The sequence below is a fragment of the Nipponia nippon genome, unplaced genomic scaffold, assembly GCF_047370975.1.
Source record: "Nipponia nippon isolate SJK-2023a ecotype South Korea unplaced genomic scaffold, ASM4737097v1 scaffold_6, whole genome shotgun sequence".
NCBI classification, from domain to species: domain Eukaryota; kingdom Metazoa; phylum Chordata; class Aves; order Pelecaniformes; family Threskiornithidae; genus Nipponia; species Nipponia nippon.
In genome coordinates, this window is record NW_028262380.1 from 47,005,934 (window position 1) to 47,024,374 (window position 18,441).

The 18,441-nt window shown below is 43.1% G+C and overlaps 1 protein-coding gene across 3 annotated transcripts in view; it reads right to left on the reverse strand.

Annotated features, from left to right (window-relative positions):
• Positions 1 to 17,296, reverse strand: part of GRIA2 (glutamate ionotropic receptor AMPA type subunit 2) — a 95,781-nt gene extending 78,485 nt beyond the window's left edge. For all 3 annotated transcript variants that reach the window (XM_087735591.1, XM_087735592.1, XM_087735593.1), the window contains exons 1-2: positions 17,060 to 17,296; positions 16,513 to 16,653 (exon numbers count right to left, since the gene is read on the reverse strand). In XM_087735591.1, the coding sequence (XP_087591717.1) occupies positions 16,513 to 16,653; positions 17,060 to 17,147 (229 nt within the window). In that variant the 5' untranslated portion in view covers positions 17,148 to 17,296. The remainder of the gene's footprint in view (positions 1 to 16,512; positions 16,654 to 17,059) is intronic.
• Between the last annotated feature and the right edge of the window lie 1,145 nt (positions 17,297 to 18,441).

Here is an 18,441-nt window from a genome sequence, read left to right on the forward strand (position 1 = left end):
TTCTGTTAATGGTAAAACACAGCAAAGCAAACAACGGAGGAGTGCTCTCAAAATAGCAATGTATTTTTCTCCTAGAAAAAGTATCATGTCTATAACTTGTACACGGATTGAACTTGGCAGCATGAGCATCCAAAACAGGCTCTGGGGTTTGTAATGCCACTGTAATGCATTGCCAGAAGTTAATATTAATAAGAATTCCAGAAAAGCACAGGAAAAACTGCAGCCAGTTTCCCTGAAGGATACATCACAGTACATTCAGAATCTTTTGTCAGAAAAGTGTATGGCATTTTCTTGATAGCATAGCAACTTCTTTTTTTTTTTCTCTTCATTTTACTGAATTTATTTAGAAATTAGCAAAACTGAGAATTAACGCAACGTGAAAACACAGAATATTGCAATCAGAAACAAGATTTTAGTATGTTACTAGGAAAGCAATGTTATGCCTTTCTCTGGAGATTTCTATTAAGCTAAATGTAAAGACGTCAATTAAATTTGCTTTGTGTTTTGTAAGTATCTTCTTTTGCACAAGAAAAGTAATTTTCTTCATTACTGAAAACATGCATGTAGGAGCATATTGGTTCCTACTATCAAATATTCCAGAGCAAAGGCCAAGTCACACATGGAGAATGGTAAAAGAGACACTTCAGAAACCTCTCTGTATTCATAGTTCCTGGAGTGGATGGCAGGAAATCTGGAACACTGGTGTGAACTCAAGTCTGTCTGTAATTGTGCCATGCTGACAAGGCCTGCTCCTCTCGTTCTGCTATGCAGAGTTCCAAAGTGATGCACTCCTGACACATGCCCCCATTCACTCCTGCCTACGATGTACTTCTGACATCATCTATTTTAGAAGGGGGATATGCAAAATCACAAGAGCAGGAGATAAAGCAGGAAGGAGGATTTGAAGTCACCTATGATATGCCAGGCGAATTCCTGATGTCCCGAAGTAGTGAATACAATAGTGATACAGCAAACACGATGAGCCCCTACACATTCTCCATCCCCACTGCCACTGGCTGGGCAACTCGCATCCAAACAACCAACCACTCTTCCCTTAAAAACAAGGTGGCCACCTCCAGACTGCCTACCGCAAACATGTCCTGGCCCGCACTTTCTCTAAACCACGCCTGGACATTGGCTGCAGCTAACTGGCGTAGATCAAAACCTGTAGTGCTGGTACAGCTAGAGTAACTAAGGATACAAGCCCACTAGATGATAGCACGTTATAAGACATTACCTGCAGTCAGAGAAGACTACTTGCAAGTTGCACAATAAGTAGTTAGAAAGTTTATTTAAAGGTGAAATCACTCCCACTAATCAGATAATCCTAAATGATTACTCATGAAAACTTTGTACCACATCCAGCCACTATGAATTGTTTAATCACTACCACGTATTCTTTTATAACACACATTTTTTTATATGCCATTGAAAAAATGACTTCATAAATATTTTCAAGTTTAATTGTTTGTCTTATTCTTACACTTTTAAAAATAACTTTTATTTTGGAGTACTCCAGACATACAACGTTAAGAGTTATAATACATCTCCTCAATCCCTTCACACTATACATGCACATTTATTGATTTTTTAAACTGACACGTCTCTACTTTTATGACCCAACCACTTGCAACCTTTGCCTACTAGAAGCAATTCTAAGGTCACGCTAGGGAGGGGAAGAGCTCTCTTCTCCAATGCTACAATCTAGTTTTTAGTCTTTCAGTTACAAAACAACAGACAGCAGGTTAAGCTTCTGCTATATGAGCATAATCTTCCAAGTTTCAGAACATGAAATTAGAAATTAAAGAAAAAACAAACCACTACATCACAAGCTTCAATTGTCATTGGGAAAAAAAAAAAATCCTACTTGTACACATTTTCTAGACTATGCACAAAGCGTGAACAACCATTCTATGTGTTGCCTGAATCTTAAGCAGTGGTCGATTACCATCACCGCAAGATGGAGCACATGCATATTTTCTGAAGAGTGGCATTTTGGTTTGCTTAAGTTGTTGTCAAAGAGTTTGTGAAAAGATTTTAGAATATTGAAAGAAATACCATCAAGGCGTTACATTTTTAGAGGAATCAATAACTGCTACCTGCCATTTTATCACAAAACTCAACCACAATGCTGATGATTTAATTGAAATTATTCCTTTTAAAAATGTAACTGCAGCTTACAATGAATTACAACTAGATGTGATTACAATTAACTGTTTCTCAAAAAAGAAAACTTCCATGACATTCACTACGAGAGGAGATATATGACTTAAGATCAAAAGATAATGAATCTGAGAAGGAATAATTTTGAAGACAGAGAGAGGTGCATATGTAGACCTTCACTCTAGCCTATTCTCTTCAACAAGATTTCTCTTGATTAAGTTATGTTTTTAAACAATCTCCAGAAGAACATTTGTATTGAAGAACAACCAATTGTTCAAAGGAACATCCATCTTGAAAATTGCCAGAATTCCTGTATTTTTTCACTAATTATAGTTTATTTAGGCCAATCAGTTGGTATATTCCAAATAAACCATTAAGAGCTGGTAGGATTGCTACCTAAGCAAATGGCATGATTTTAATGAGGACTGGGTGTTCTGCTCAACTGTGACTACCTGTGGACAGCAGACCCAGGAGCACCTCCAGGCTGGGCAAGAGTTCTTGCCGACATTTGGAGGGCTCACAGAGCACTGACTGTCCCTTTCAAAAACACCCTTCTGCGTGGGAAGGAAATCCAGACACACAAAAAAGAAATAATGGTAGTGTGCACAGGTACCCAGCTGATATCATCACAGGATTAGAATTACAGCCTCTACCTGTCATCAGCCATAGTAATTTAGTAATAGAAAATACACCATTTAATTCACCCATATGTGAACTCTCTGTAATGTTTATTCTTAATTTAAAACTCTGAACGTTTTCCCTATATTTTGTTTTTCATAATCACATGGGTGAGCTAAAATGGGATGAACTGTAATCAAATGCATGGGGAAGGCTAGCACAAATCCTGTGAATCACAGCTCTGCTGAGCTTTTGCAATCCCAGATAACTGTTGCTGGCATGCTAAGTACCCTGAACCTTTCAGGATTCAGCCCTATAGTAGCTGTCAGAGTGAGTTACATCAACTGAATGGAGATTTTGAAGAAAAATCTAGTAAACTTATTCCTGAGGGCTGCATAAGATTTTGTGATCACTGTTATTTCATTGCCTGTAAAAAGGTACAGGCACACTAGAACAAGGCTGTTCTGTTAATTTTTCTCTTGATGCACTCATTTGCTATTCAACAGCATATCACTACAGTTATTCATGCTATTATTCTGACTTCCAGGTTTAAATTGTTCACTTTTCATGCTATGTATGAATAATCCAGATCTTGACAAGACTGTTTTATTTGTTTGTAAGCTTGTTTTTCCTTGAAATTTTGCTTCCTGTTTCAACACAGGAAATGAAAAATCAGCATAGTATATAGCATATATTATGTGCCTCTAAAGGGTGATAGGAACACATTTTCCTTATGCACTTTACCCTAAATGGAACTTCCATTCTTTGTGCTCAGCAATCCAGAAAAAGGGAGAGAAAAAAAAAAAAAAAACAAAACTGAGTGCTTTATTGCTATCTCCTACTTTCCCTTTCATAGAAACGGAGCATGATATGAATTAATCATTCTCTGCATGAAGATTATACAGAAATAAACAAGCTAATCTTATTTTATCTGATGACCAAAAGGAAAATATCATTCCTAAAAATAATTCCTCTTCTCATTTTCCAATCAGTTCCTTCAGCAAATACTTTGGATGAAACAGATCATCTGACAGATCATGAAAAGCACATACAAAGTTGAGCATCCTTCATAGAAAACATCCTGTCAACAGCATCCTAATCTTTAAATCTAGTGCCTATTAGCTTAAGTGTCCATGAAACTAGCTGCTGTAACAGCTAAACAAGAAGAAATTTCTATCCACATAGCCAGAACTAAACACATACAGAACTCTACAGATTAAACTCCCTACCCTGAATTTAATCTAGAAACCATGAACCGACTAGACCCATGGGAAGAGCAAGTACATGTTGCTCATGGCCAGTGCAGCTTAAAATACAAACAGCGTTAACTTTTACCACCTAAAATATAAAGCATAGATTACAAACTGTAACTCCAGGATAATAATGAACTCATTCAAAAAAACATACTGCAATCCCTCCTTAAGGGAGACCAAAAGACATATTTTCTTTTATAATACCAGGTTCAAAAATCCAGGCCTACTAGTGCAAATTAAGATGAAGAACTTCAATCTAACAAGAAACCTTGAGGTTAGTATATCCCAGAGAAAAGGAGACCTGACCGTATAACTGCTTCTCTTTTCACGTGTAAAAAAAAATATCCCTCTCGCCCTGGCCCCAACTGTGTTCCATAAAGATAAGGCAAAAAGTCAGCTCCTCTTCTCTACCATCCTCTGAGCTCCCAGGCTCTCTCACTTCTTTCTACACCATTGGGCTATTCCAACCAAAGGGTGAAAGATCTGCACGGCATCCAGAGCACCATACAACCAGAGCATTTAAATCCGTTGTAGTGGAGAAAGTAGCTTCTGGCCATTAATCCCACTTCCTTTGCCCAGAGCTGCGGTCAGCCACCCAAGAAGGGAGAGGAACAGTTTTAGTTTAACAGTTTCAGTTAGAAGCTTCTAAATAGCAGCTTTCTGTCATTTAGGCTGACTTAATGTCTTTCCCATTAGGTGCTAACTTTGCTAATTTCATTGTAAGGCATCTAATTCTCACCACTGAGTTTCGGTAACACAGATGCCTCCAGCCTTGTGCCATTCCTGGACTCTTGTAAGTTCCCAGTTTGTACACATGACAGTGTTACGCATCGTAGTTTCCAAATCACTTTGGGGACTGGCCTGTATTGGCCTACTTTATGGAAGTGACTTGGAGATGTCACCACAGCTAGGAAGGTCTCACAGCAAGTATATAAAGATACCAAGGGTTACAGAACAAGGAATTCCCAGAAATACCAGAAGAGACCTAAACTGCACTGTCCGTGTCTGCCCTTGGCTTAAAAGTCTGGAAGGACGGATAGGACAGGTCTGAACTGCATGAGATTTTATTTCCTCAAAACTCTCCTACAGCATATCGACAGTGAGGTATACTTCTTCCTGGCTTGTCAAGTTATACAGTCTCTCCTTTGGTCTGTCATACACATTTAGGAAGCTGCTTTGGAACAGGATGAGATCTCTTGAGTTCTATAACAGAAAGCATTCAGGAAAACAAAAAACAAGCAAACAAAAAACCCCACTTTACATCCATCACTAATGTCACTATCACCCAACGGATCTGTATCCTAAACAAAATCAGTCACTGAGCAAGGAGTTCTTAACAAAGAACTTACTTCTTGTACCTGGAAAGCAGACAACGATTCTAATGAGATGGTTCCTAAAACAGATACTTTGGGTATACGTAGCGGGTAGGCAGAGATGAAAGGAGGAAAAGGAAGCCTACAGAAGAAACTCAGAATTTTTCTTACAGAAAGAGGGAAAAAAAAAAAATCAGACCAAAAGCAAAGATAGTTAAATTGCAGAGCACAAAATTAAGCTCACAGTTGGGAAGCAATCTGTGATGATATGACTAGGTTAACCATGTTTCTGCAAACACCACTAGCTTCCTCAGAAAGTTTCAAATTACATTTAGTAAATAAGACACTTAATTTTAAAGGCACAAATGTCTTGCTACAGAACCACTAATGTGTCAAAATTAAATAATTAGCACAATTACTTTCACAGTCTTTTTAATAACTCAGTAGTAGCAACACTTGTTTTGGAGAACCGTTTTAAGCACTATGAGAACAGAACCAGAAAAAAAAAAAAGAAAATAAACTCCAGAATTAAATCTACATTGTTGAAATATATCACCTATATGAAGAGAGGAAACACACCAAGTGAACTTTTTTCCTAATACATCTAGTTTTTAAGGCAGTTGATACTTAGTTTGGAAAATGGCTTCTACATGCTGCAACATATACATCTCAAGATGTCATGTAACAATGAAATACTGCAAAAATTGAACACTGCAAGCTCCTAGACTGCAAGATAAAGACAGAAACACAGGCACAGGAAATCACAATTCTGCATACCAGAAAATGGAAAGTAATGCTAGGAGTCGCACCACTGACTGACCCACTGTATTGACGGGTCCAAAAGGAAGCCAGAAACAGTTCCATACTGAAAGGAAAACAAAAATCCTGAAGTGAAGTGAACCATTTTTTGCATCTCCAGAAGGACAAAGCTAAATCTAGTAATACCGGAGGCTCTTCAACATGTTGGAATAGGCACATAGCATCCTTGAAAGTATGTATTTATTTGGAATTACTAAGTCATGACTTAATATGATCCATGCCTTCCACTACAAACACCAACTAACTGCAACAGTACTTAACAGTCTACAAAAATGTAAGAGTTCCTAAAAGTTGTTTGGGTGTTTACAGACATGCTCTTTTCTCATGAAACTCAGGAAACTATTCAGGCTACTCAGTAGATGTACCAAGCGCTATTTTAGACACTGGAGTATCTGAGGCATCCCCATAGGCTGCCAGATGTGCTACAGGATTTACAGGACATTCACATTTTCTGAAGCTGCACCTTGAGGTCACACAGGATAGCATAAGTATCACAAACTAGGTCTTCAGGTGTACTAATTGCAAGTGAATTTAAAGTGCCTCCACAAACGGAGACATTGAAGAATCTATTCTCTTTTTATCACATCGAAATAGAAGTCAAGAGGTAAGCTCAAAGAAACCTTAAGTGCTTCACTTGCTAAAAAGTCAATATTTGCAGCTCACAGATTCTTGCTTACTGCTATAGTGAAAGTACACTACTGAGTTCTATAAAGTCAAGCCAAAATGCATTTTCCTACAAGTGAAAAAGGAGTTAAGAAAAAATGAAAATTTCAAATTTATGCAAAGATTTTACCAAAGAATACCATCCATGATCAAATGCAAACAAAGGAAGGGAGCAAGCATTATGTTTTTCCTCTTCACCTACACAAGCACAGACCAAACCTTTCCTTTTTTAGCTAAGCTAACAGTTCTATCTACATATTCATACTGAATTGAAATGGTCTAATAATTTTTCTAAGCTTTCCATACTGAATCCTGACAAAGCACTTAAGAAATGTGTGTGATACTTAAAAAAAAAAAAAAGGGTCATATATGAGCATGTACCATAAAGTTTAGAAAAAAATATTAGGTCCAACAGATGCTCAAACATTTTAGCACTTTTTGGGAATTGTTTAATCCCTGCCTCTTTCCATATACAAAAAAATTAGATCAGTCTCCCACACTCATACAGAAAAAGAAATATGAATTTTGGATCCTTTTTTGTTCCTACTACGATCAGTAGAAGCTTGACCATTTATTTGACTGAGCAAAAATAGCCTGGCCTTATTACTCTGGAGTCCCAGACTACGGGATCAAATTGCTGAATACATGAGCTAATCCGATTAGTCAGTAAAAGGACTGAATGACTTTTCAGTCATGACTTTTCAGAACTTCAGCATGATCCACTCTCACCAAATGAAAGCACCTCAAAATGGGGCAGATGCAAGGCTGTGAATGAAATTAAAACCACACTTATACTGCACTTTGTGATGTATAGCGACTCATTCTCATCTACTTCCTGATCCCTCAAATCCATCTAGTCTTCAAATATAATAAAATCATATGATTATGTTTCCAGGTGTTCATTTAAAATGGCTTCAGAAGTTTAAAGCTGTGTATAAATCTGGCCAATTAGTATTTGTTAATTGAGCAATTATTTAAATTAATATAACTGAATTTTCCTAACGTTGTCATTTTTTTCCTATGCTTTATCATAATAAGAACACAGGGCAAGAAATTGTCTTCCTGCTCCCAAAACCTAAAAGTTACTTTTCCCTCTTCCTGCATCAGGACAAAACTAAGATTACTGAGATTTTTTTCACCAAAAATTAATCGAGGCAGGAAAAATGTACCAGAGTGACAGACAGAGAGGGAAACGGACGTCAAAACAAAAATGGCACAGCACTAAGGGCATTCAACTGGGAAGTGAAAGACAAAGGGTTAAATTCAGGTCCTCTGCCTGACATGGGCAAGACAGGAAACAACTGGGTTACATCCTGGATGATTCTCCTAACCATTCGCTGTAGTTCTGGTGTGGATCAATCCTGCTTCTGCTATAAGTAACATTGCTGGAGCTTATGTAAGTATGAGCTTCATATGCCCTAGCCATGCAAATTATCTACCCTGTTTTTCAAGTATTACACCTGGAATGAACTCCCTGATGTCAGTACATCTGCACAAGGCACAATCACACAGGACAGTTCTGCTGCTTGCAGGATCCCACATCAGTACCAGGAACCCCCTCTGAGACTGTAGTATTAAAGCATTATGGAATTTGCTACATTTGTATGAGGGAAAAACAGCAAAAAAAAAAATCAGCATTTTGGCTTGGAAGACATTTTGTCAAAACCAACTCATAACTAGTATCAAGAAGGAACATTTTGAGCAAGCTAACCCTCAACATCCTCAATTTCAAAGAGTTACGGGATTATTGAACAAATTACTCTGACTTGCTCAGAGCTGTACAGTCTATTTCACTAGCATATATTGGCAGACATTCTGAGATAGTTTACACATATACAAGGGAATGCAACACATTCAAATATTTTCGATCCACTTTACTTAGGATGGTAAACCACACTAGCCTTTTCATTTCATGGATATAGACCAGAATCTATACACTACCACAACTACCAAACACATTCATAAAAGGCAGAAACCGGAAGAAAATAAAACAAATCCTTTCTCCAGGCTGCCAAGCAGTTGCAAAACTGTTGTGCTGAGCTCTCCAGCCCTGTTGCTGACATGACCTCTGAAAGCAGTCTTCTCTGCAGAGATGATGAGAAAATCTCCACATTACCTAACAGATTGCTGTTTAAATTATCTGTCATACCAAGTGTTTAGAAAGAATCTGTTATTTGTAATTTTCAAAGTGTGTGAAAGAAAGTCAGTTCATGCCATTTGGAATAAGCAGAGGCATCTTTTCCACCCCAAGTCATGTTTTTAAACTTTTAAACACATTTATACTGAGAATAAATTACAGTGCTATGAGAGCCTTAACCACAGCACCCTGAAAAATTGCAGCATCAAATCAACGCAATATTAACTACCTGAAATTGAGATTAAACTGAATAGCTGGGATAGCATAGCAAGCACGTGTTCATACATCTATTTTGAATATTTCATATAACTAGCCACTGTCCATTATTGAGCTTTGAAACTCTTCTACCAGTTGTGTGAGTATGCATTTACGAGTCAGGGCCAACACGAACATTTTACAGAATTCTGTTCTACTCTTGTTCATTTTAAGAATCATTTGGAAAAAATATGTCCATTTTAAAACACAAATGGAAAAGTACTCTTTCTTTTCAACAATGAAATGCAACCACATTTACCTTCCGTAGTTAAGTAATGAAGATACTATTTCCATGTGCAATAAAGCCCAGTAAGTCATTCATGGACTAGCTGAAGTGACTGGTAATTCAGTTACAGACCCAGCACCCCAAGCATACAAAGCAATCACACACTGATCTAAGTTGATGAATACAGACCTGAATATCCTTCCTCTGATATCAAATAAAATAGTAGATTAGAGTTGAAATAAGACATTTCTGGTGCTTGATTCCATCACCTTTAGTTGAACTGCATGTAACACTTCAACTCTCAAAAAAATCCTATTAATTTCTCTGAGTCAGGTTTGGGAGCAGGTGGTGGGAGACAGTAGTAGCTGGGGCTGAACCACGCCTCCTTGAAGAATCATAACGAGTATCTTTTTCTTGAAAAAATTTTTTGCACTCTCATAAAGCGACTAGCCATAGGTAAATGCATTAAGTATCTGTACATTAAATCAAATTCAGGACAGAAATGTTAACTTGCTATATTAATTTCCCAAATGGGAACTTTAGGGAGAAAATGGTTCTCTCTCCATAAACTGCCTGATTTGAGAACCTTTCTTAAAACAATGAAAAAAAAAAATATCGAAGATCTGGTATGGAATAATTGTTAAGATAAGGGGGGGGACAGCAATGTTGCATTAGAAAATCAAAAATGTTCTATGGTGGGCCTAGATACAGATAGATAAAGAAAAGTAAATAGTATTTCAAAATACATCTATACCACTCTGTAAGTGCACGCAAACAAATACAATAGCAGTATTTTAAGCACAGTTATTGATTTTAGAAGGTGCAATATGAATTTGTTCAACATGTGGTTATTTAAAACCTGCTTTTACTCCTTACTGTTCATCTGTTTTACAATATGCATTCATCATGTTTGTCTGATGCTTTTATTCACTCCTTATTGTTTATCCATAAGGAATTCATTATTGGAAGGACTTTTTCATTTAAATCAAAGCCCTTCTTCAGTTTTAACAAGGTTATACCTAATATCTATTTGTCAATGCAGATTTTTTTAATGAACTTATTAAAGGAAACCATTAAGGTTTCAAAACAAAATAATAATGATGCTCCACAAACCTACATATTTTGTATAAAAACATGCAGGCTTTTGCCCTATACTTTTTCAGACATCTGTATGGCAAAAGGAATTAATCCCTTGTCCACAGTCTTCTAAAAGCAAATGCTACTGTATTCATGTTCTGACAAATGCAATGATCAGTTATGAAATAATGGAAAAACCTTGTTCATTTCAGAAATGAAACTTCCAGTTGTCATATGAGAAGCCCATTCACATATACATCTATAGAGAGTTTGATATATACAACTAATTTTTTTACCTATTCAGTTATCTTTTCAGTATTATTTTCAGTCTGACCTGACATTCCTTGGCTTCAGTCTTAGTGACATTGGTTCGAGAATATGGGCATGAACCTTCAATATAAAAAATCAGTAATTTATGCACTTGATTCACAGCGGTGAAAACACTGACTTAAAGTGATAAATTATCTTACTAGCAAAAGCTCTGAGATAATCTTCTTCAGAAAATGGATTGTAGGTTTTAACCTGCTTTTTATTTATGTGACATTCAAAATAAACTATTGCTCACTATATAAGTACATGAGTATGTACATTTATATACACACATACATATATACACACGTTTATGTTTACCGTGGGTTATTTCCTCTTTTTAGTTTCCTAAAAATTAGTCCTACTGGCACATAGTAGAGAATTATTAATTTAAAATTATATTTTCCTTGAGCAAATATTTTTTTACAACTTTATCATGTTTTCACAGAAGATGCCTGATAAATTAATTATGCTGATCATCTTAATTTTCTACTTACTGGTAATAGAATAGTCTTTACCTGTTTAATGCATTTTCAAACTAATAAGATGTTCCCAGTTATTACATCCTTCCCTAGTAATAATCAACTGTTCAAAAAGAATTATCTGTTAAACATGCCTTAACTCTCAAAAATATTTTAATCATGAGAAGCTTGATAAAAGAACTAAAGAAATCGGCCCTTGGTTCAGGGTGTGTAACACACACTGGTAGTACACTAAGTCTTACGTATGCAAGGAGTTAAGTACATCTCCAGCTATGTGCAGTCAATAGTCCTATCAAAGTCGGTGTAAATTAAAGCTTTTATTAGCATAAATAGAAAAAAGTTACCACATTTTCATATCTTAAATATAAATAAAAGCATATATAAACATATGAATATATAGAAGAGATTGACTGATAATATTGGTTGATTTAGGAGCTTGATCAGTGCATTTAAGGCTTGATTGATATGCTAACTCACAAACTGCTATTAAATATAACTCACTTTAAGCTCTGTAAGAGCAAAATATGTATTCATACTAGATTCAAAACTGAATTTTTATTTCAGATATATGGACAAAGTTAATGCAGTAATCACATAATGAAAACCTGAAAAGTCAAGTAGCCAAGCCAAAACTGTCGTATTTGTATCTGCCCACATTCTGGAACACGGCTGTGTGAAAATGCTCTGTGAGGCAGGAGCAAAGATGCACAGCAGGGACAGCGCTGTCACACAATAAATACCCCAGGTTTCTTTACGAATAACTCTCAGGAGTAGAAGAACATTTAAAGTTTGCTACAGAGCTTGATTTTGAGGGAAGGAATATTTTGAGACCAGCAAAAGCACAAGAGGTCCTATTGTAGGCTACATCCTGGTTTTATTGTATCATTTTACTATAGAAACCCATCTGATCTTGTCCATTTTAATTACAAGGGGGCACAGAACCTATTTCACATCTGCTCACTGAGCCCAATAAATATTTTATAGTGAAAAGGAAATGAGAAGGACCAGGAATACAAATGAACTGAAATGCAAGCATTTAATAAATTCCTCCTTTCCTTCAAAATCAGTTCTAATCATTTATTGTGAAACATATTTGGGCTTGGTCCACACTAATTTTAATTCAAATAAACACATCTAAATTTCTCGCATCTTCACTACTACAGGATATATTTTTTTTGCTTATTCTTTAATCATTTTGCCAGCAGTATGCTGAATGCTATTTCTTTAAGAATGCAATCTACAGCATTATATTCCAAAATGTCTGGGAAGACCTTTGCCGTGACTCCCAAGTTGCAACATGCTAGATATTCATAGGTTTTCAAAGCTGCTGGTTAAAGATATAATGAAAGGATCTAAGGTTTATGCACGAATCAGCATCCCCTTGTCATAATGTCATGGTGCAGTGATCCCTGCAGAGCTGTAAGACTTGATTTAAAACAGAAGAGCTCAACACTGGCTCTTGAGCCAGCAGGATTAAACATCCAGGATCATGCATATATTACCTCTGTGCTGAAACTACTACGTGAAAAACTTGTTACAGTTATGGAGGTTTTATAGTACTCCATAGGAAACCTCTCTTTAGGTGACTCCAATATCCTTTCAGTGAAAAAATATGTGAGTACGTAACACAACTATCCCTGTTTCGGCTGGTGGATTTAAGAGGAAAGGATTTCATCTTCACCAGTTTCCTCTTTTCTTGTTTTGAAGAAAAAAATCTGATGTCACTGATGGTCAGCACTTCTCCATTTAGACTAGACTCAATGACACTGTGCTGAAGGACAATAAAGTCCAGTGGTCTGGATACCTTCCAATTCCACCCTATGTATTACCTGCAATGCCCCAGCTGTTAAAAGCCGAAGAGGTTCTGTTAGAGTGAACCACTTTGTTAACATTTGCCTTTACCAGCTAGACTGTAATCATCTGGATCACCAAGAGTTCTCAAAGAGGGTTAAGTCTATCCCATTTCTCGTGAAGGATGTAACAGTAGCCATGGCAGTGAACATTTCCCTTAATTGTGCCATCAGTCTGAAGAAAGACTGCACCATCTCTCAATCAAAACCATTAAGCCTCCTAGTGACACTGACCTGCGAGGTGTCAAACTGCCATTAGATTCCAACAGCTACACCTAATGACCTGTCAACACAGCTTTGCACAAGACTTGCAACAGTCCAACAAGTGACTGTTTGTTATGGATATACTACGTGAGTTAAGGCTCACAGAGTCTCCATTCCTCCTCTACTACACATGTCTTCTGGTCACCTTTAAATGACTGAGTAGTCTTACACTGTTTCAAACATCCCTCAGTGGTACATGACCACCGTCTCCTCTTTCTGGGAGTTTAGAAACCTAATTTAAAAGTAGTACCAGGAATACAACTCATTCCTCTAAAAAATGTTTGCCCCATCAATGACCTCTGAGCAAATGCTGATAATATGTTTGAAGATTCCTTTGAATAGTTTTGCAGTGGGGTTTTTTTTTGTTTGTTTGTTTTCAAAGTGGATGGAGTTGCATGCCCCAGTTTCCCTTTGGTTACCAAGTGGCGGGAGCCAGGCAGGCGGGCAGGCAGAACCCCAGCAGGGCAATGGGCCCCAGGCGGCCACCCGCTGCCGGGTGGTGGGGTGGGTCCGGCTGCCACCCCCCTGCACCACAGGGCTGAGAGCTGCCTCCCCCACACCATCGCCCAGAGTTTCTGCAGCCCGAGACCAGGCTGGCTTGGGAGTTTTAAATCAAAAGCTGAAATATTTCGGTGGTCCATTTCAGAAAATTGTTATTCTTAGGGCAGAAAAAGGTCATTATTTCTATTACGGTATAAACGTGCCACTACATTCCTGTGAAGGAAGATCACCTTGCTGGAGTGAAATACCTGGGTAAATACTGAAGCATTTTCAGTTCCATGCTATCCTACATTTCTGTGACCTTCTTTTACACTTGCATTGTTTAACTCTTGATAGTGCTGGCTTTGGACACAGGTTCTTTGTACACTATTCTGAAAAAAAACCAACCTGCAGATTTTTCAATCTTTCAAATGAGAACAAGCATAACGGGGACAGAAAAAAGATGGATCCTCCTTAACCATTTGTGCATGCAATGCTCTGTGATCAACTGCTAAATTCTGCTTCATATATGGCAAACACTTGTCTTCAGAATTCCTTGCTCTGCAATCAAACCTTCCTTGGAAGGTAATCAAGGAAATACTATGCATATTTTTAGCCTATGCTTCACTAGTCAATTAAATCCAATTGACAAGATAACTTCACTAAAGGCTGACTTGAGGTGATGAAAAAGAGAAAACATGTTCATGTCTTCAATTCGGTGCTCTTCAAACTGCTTAAAAATAGAAGACTTGGACAATGTTCAGAGAAAGGGAAACCCGAAACGTGGAGAGCGTCTCCCTTCTGCTGGAAGTCTCAAAGTCCATCACTGCAGTCTACAGCCTACACATGTCATCTGAGTATTACAAGAGTTCTCCAAGGAAGACAGCTAAGCTCAACAAAAAGGCTGATGCATGCACACAAACCCAGATAAAAAACTTGATGGGATTGGAGAAGAACATGAATCCTTTACTTTCACAAAGACCAGGTGGCTATACATGTCTATACTACTAGTAGGAAAAAAAAAAAATTGGGCATTTTATACAAATGATTTTCAGGATTTCGCTGACTTCAGAGAATTGAGAAACACAGAAAGACCCGTCACATTTATGCAGAATGCCATCTAGACTGCTACACAACCCCTTACTTCACTGACAGTCCCAGTAATATATACTGCACATATTAACCACATGCAGTTCTGGTTGCTGGAAACCCTCATTACCTAAGAAAGCAAGAACTCCCCAAACAGTTTGCAAAGATTAGCAAAGTAGCCTTACTGTGGCTGGTTACGTGCTCTGACCTTTTTCGACTTCAGGTGTGCATGCTATACCCTCCTATCCTCACACATGCCACTGAAAGCTCTTTGGGCTGAACTCTTGCACCCCCTACACCTGCGTCTGTGCTGAGACGCCCCCCTTCAGCACCACGGCACCTACCATAACGTAGCTAAATCATGGAAGGAAAAAAAAAGGTCGCCAATGGAGGGAAATTGCTCTCACTGATAGCTAACCTCCAGACACAGCGTCCCTTACGGCTTGCCCCCAGGAGGGATGGGGAAGCGCCTCGGGGAGCGCAGCACTGGGTGGCCGATGAGCCGTGGCTCGGTGGGAGCGGCCAGCATGGCACAAGAGCGAGCCCCCTCCTCCCTGCCGGCCCCCGGTTTCGCTTGCCACGGGCACGTCAGGCCGGGCGGCGGGGGGAGGCGGACACCCCTCCTCGCTCTGGGACCGGCAGCCTGACGCTCACAGCTTTCACCACCCACACGGGCAGCGCCCGCAGCCCCTCGCTGCAGCGGCCCCTCTATGGCACGGCCGGCCGGCCCTCCCCCGCCAGCCGCGCCGCTCCGCGGGCTCAGACTGCAGCCGGGGGGCAGCCACCGAGCGGCGGGGAGCAGCGCTGCGGGACCCCCCCCGCCCCAGGGCTCCTCTCTTCGCGCTGGGACCGCGGCGCTGCACCGCCCCGCCTTCCCCATCGCCGGCCCGAGCAACGCGTGTGCCCCGCGCGCCGCGGCACGCGTGCGGCCCGGCCCGGCCTCGCCGGGGGCGGAGCCAGGCCAGAGCCCCGCGGCCGCCCGCGCAGCCCGCCGCCGGGCGAGGGCTCGCCGCAGCTCCCGGCGAGGCGGAGGGGGAGGCCACGAGCCCGCCGGGCGGGGGGCTCCCGGGGCGGCGAGATGGAGCGCGGCGCGGCGTAAAATGGCTGATCGCAGCCGCCCGCTCCGCGCCCGCTCGACTGCTGTCGGGGGGGTCCCCCGCCGGTTACCGGGAAGGCTCCGCCGCCGCGGCAGAGCCCGCGGGCGGCCCCCGGGCGGTGGGGGAGCGCTGCGGGCGGCCGCGCAGCCTTATGTAACGCGCGGGGAGAGCCGCCGGGCGGGGGCGGCGGGAACCCTGCTAAACCCCCGCGAGGGCTGGGGCGGCGCGGGGAGACCCCGCGCCCCGCTTCCTCGGGGCCGGGGCCGGGCCCGGGCGCTCCCGCACCGGCTGGGCGGCGGCGGGGCAGCGCCCCCCCCGCCACACCACACCACACCACACCACACCGGCACACACCGGCACCCCACACCGGCGCCCCGCCCCCGCCGCCACAGCCGGCTGGCGGCGTCCGCTACTCACAGGCGTTGGTGACGGCGAAGCTGTTGGCCACCTCCAGGTTGTCGATGTGGGGAGTCAGCCTGAACTCCGAGGTGGAAAACTGAACCATCCCTACCCGAAACGCGCTGTACTCCTGATCGGCGCCCCTCGGGAACAGCCCCCCTGCAGGGAAACACACACAGGCACGCACGGATCAGGCGGGCCCCCGGCGCGGGCAGAGCGGCGCCGGGGCCGCGTCCCTTCCCGCCTGCCGGGGTGCCGGAGGGCTCCGGCGGCTCGGCCACCGCTGCCGGAGAGAGGCCGGCTGCGGGTCCGTCCCGTTGCGGGCCGCCGCGGCGGAGCCTGGGGGGCGCGGCGGGACGGGCGGCGCGGCTCGGGGGAAAGGCGAGGGGACGGGGGAGGCGCTGGCCGCGGCCGCCGGAGGGGACCGGCCAGGCGCCCGGCGGGTGCCGCGGCGGGGCTGGGCTGCCGGCGACATGACAGGAATGCCCGAGCGGCACCGGCCGGCGCGAGGGAGCGGGCGCTCCGGCGGGAGGAGCGCGAGGTCCCCCGGCTCGCGGGCACCTACCGATCTGTATGCTGTTGGAATTGACCCCCCAGATGAGTCCCCACAACACAGGCGCCAGGAAGACAGAAATATGCATAATCTTTTGCATTTCCAGGAAAAGTAGAGCATCCACAAAGCCACGGAAACAGGCCTTTCTTCCTCCTCCTCCTCCTCCTCCTCCTCCGCGGAGCGCGCTCGTCAGCAAATTAGATCCTCTGCGCGCCGGGCGAGCGGCCGGCGGGAGCAAGCCAACCACGGGAGGAACGGATCGAAAATAAGCCCTGGGCGGGCGGCAGGAGCCGAGGAAGCCGTTGCCCGCGCTGCCGCCGCTCCGGTCCTCGTCCCGGCTCCGGAAATAACGGGGATGGGGGGGGTGGCCGCGTGCCGGTGGCGGCGGCGCCGCTGTGCTCCCGCTGCCTGAGCGCGCCCGCCGCCCGGCCCTGCCCTCACACGCGCTCGCCCGCGCTCCCTCGCGCTCCAGGGGGCGGGCGGGCGGCGCAGCCGGCGAGGCGGCGGCGCGCCTGCGCGAGCAGCCGGGCCGGCGGGAGCGCGCCCCTCCCGCCCCCCCGTCGCCGCCGCGCCCCGCCCCGCCCCTTCGCGCGCGGCCGCGGTGAGGGGCCGCCGCCGCCGCCGCCACCCTTCAGCACCGCGGACAGAGGCGCTGCGGCGGCCGGGGCGCCCCGGGGAGCCGCGGGGGGGCGGCGGGGCGGCGGCGGCCCCCCCGGGCCTGGCCCCCGCGGCCCGGCCCGGCCCCGCGGCCGAGAAGAGGGTGCCGCCCGAGCTGGGTGCCCCCGCCCGAAGCCCGCCCCGGGCCCGAGGCGCTGGGCCGCGCACGCCCCTGCCAGCAGGCGGGGCCCCTCGGGTCGGGGCTGCTCTGAACAGGTACAAATCAGGGACGTGAGTCAAGCACACGGCGATTTCTCTCTCTGACAGCGGGAGGTGGTAGCCGGGATGGAGAGCAGAAACGCAAAAAAAAAAACCAAACCACCACACCTATTTTTTTAACAATCTTTTTATTTTTTTTTTAATTTCCCTAGTCTTCATTAGGATGACATTTGGATGTGGCCACCTTCCAGGTATACCTGAAAAGCATATTCTGAACTGCCATAACAAAACAGAAGAGTTAATATGCAGGAAGGTTTAAACCTACCCAGATATTTCATTTTCATGTATAATGGGGATTTTTTTTCCAAGATGGATTCCAGCTATATTATTTACTGCAAGCTAAATTTAACATTTTTCAGTTTGGCACAAAGTCTGTTGCTATGCTCCACACACACACACACATCTTATGGAAGAAGAAGCAGTGTAGCAATACTGAGACTGTGAGAATAAATTTGCCATTAAATGACCATTTGCTGGTATATTTTTTTTAATTTTGTTGTTGTTGTCGTTAATAAAGA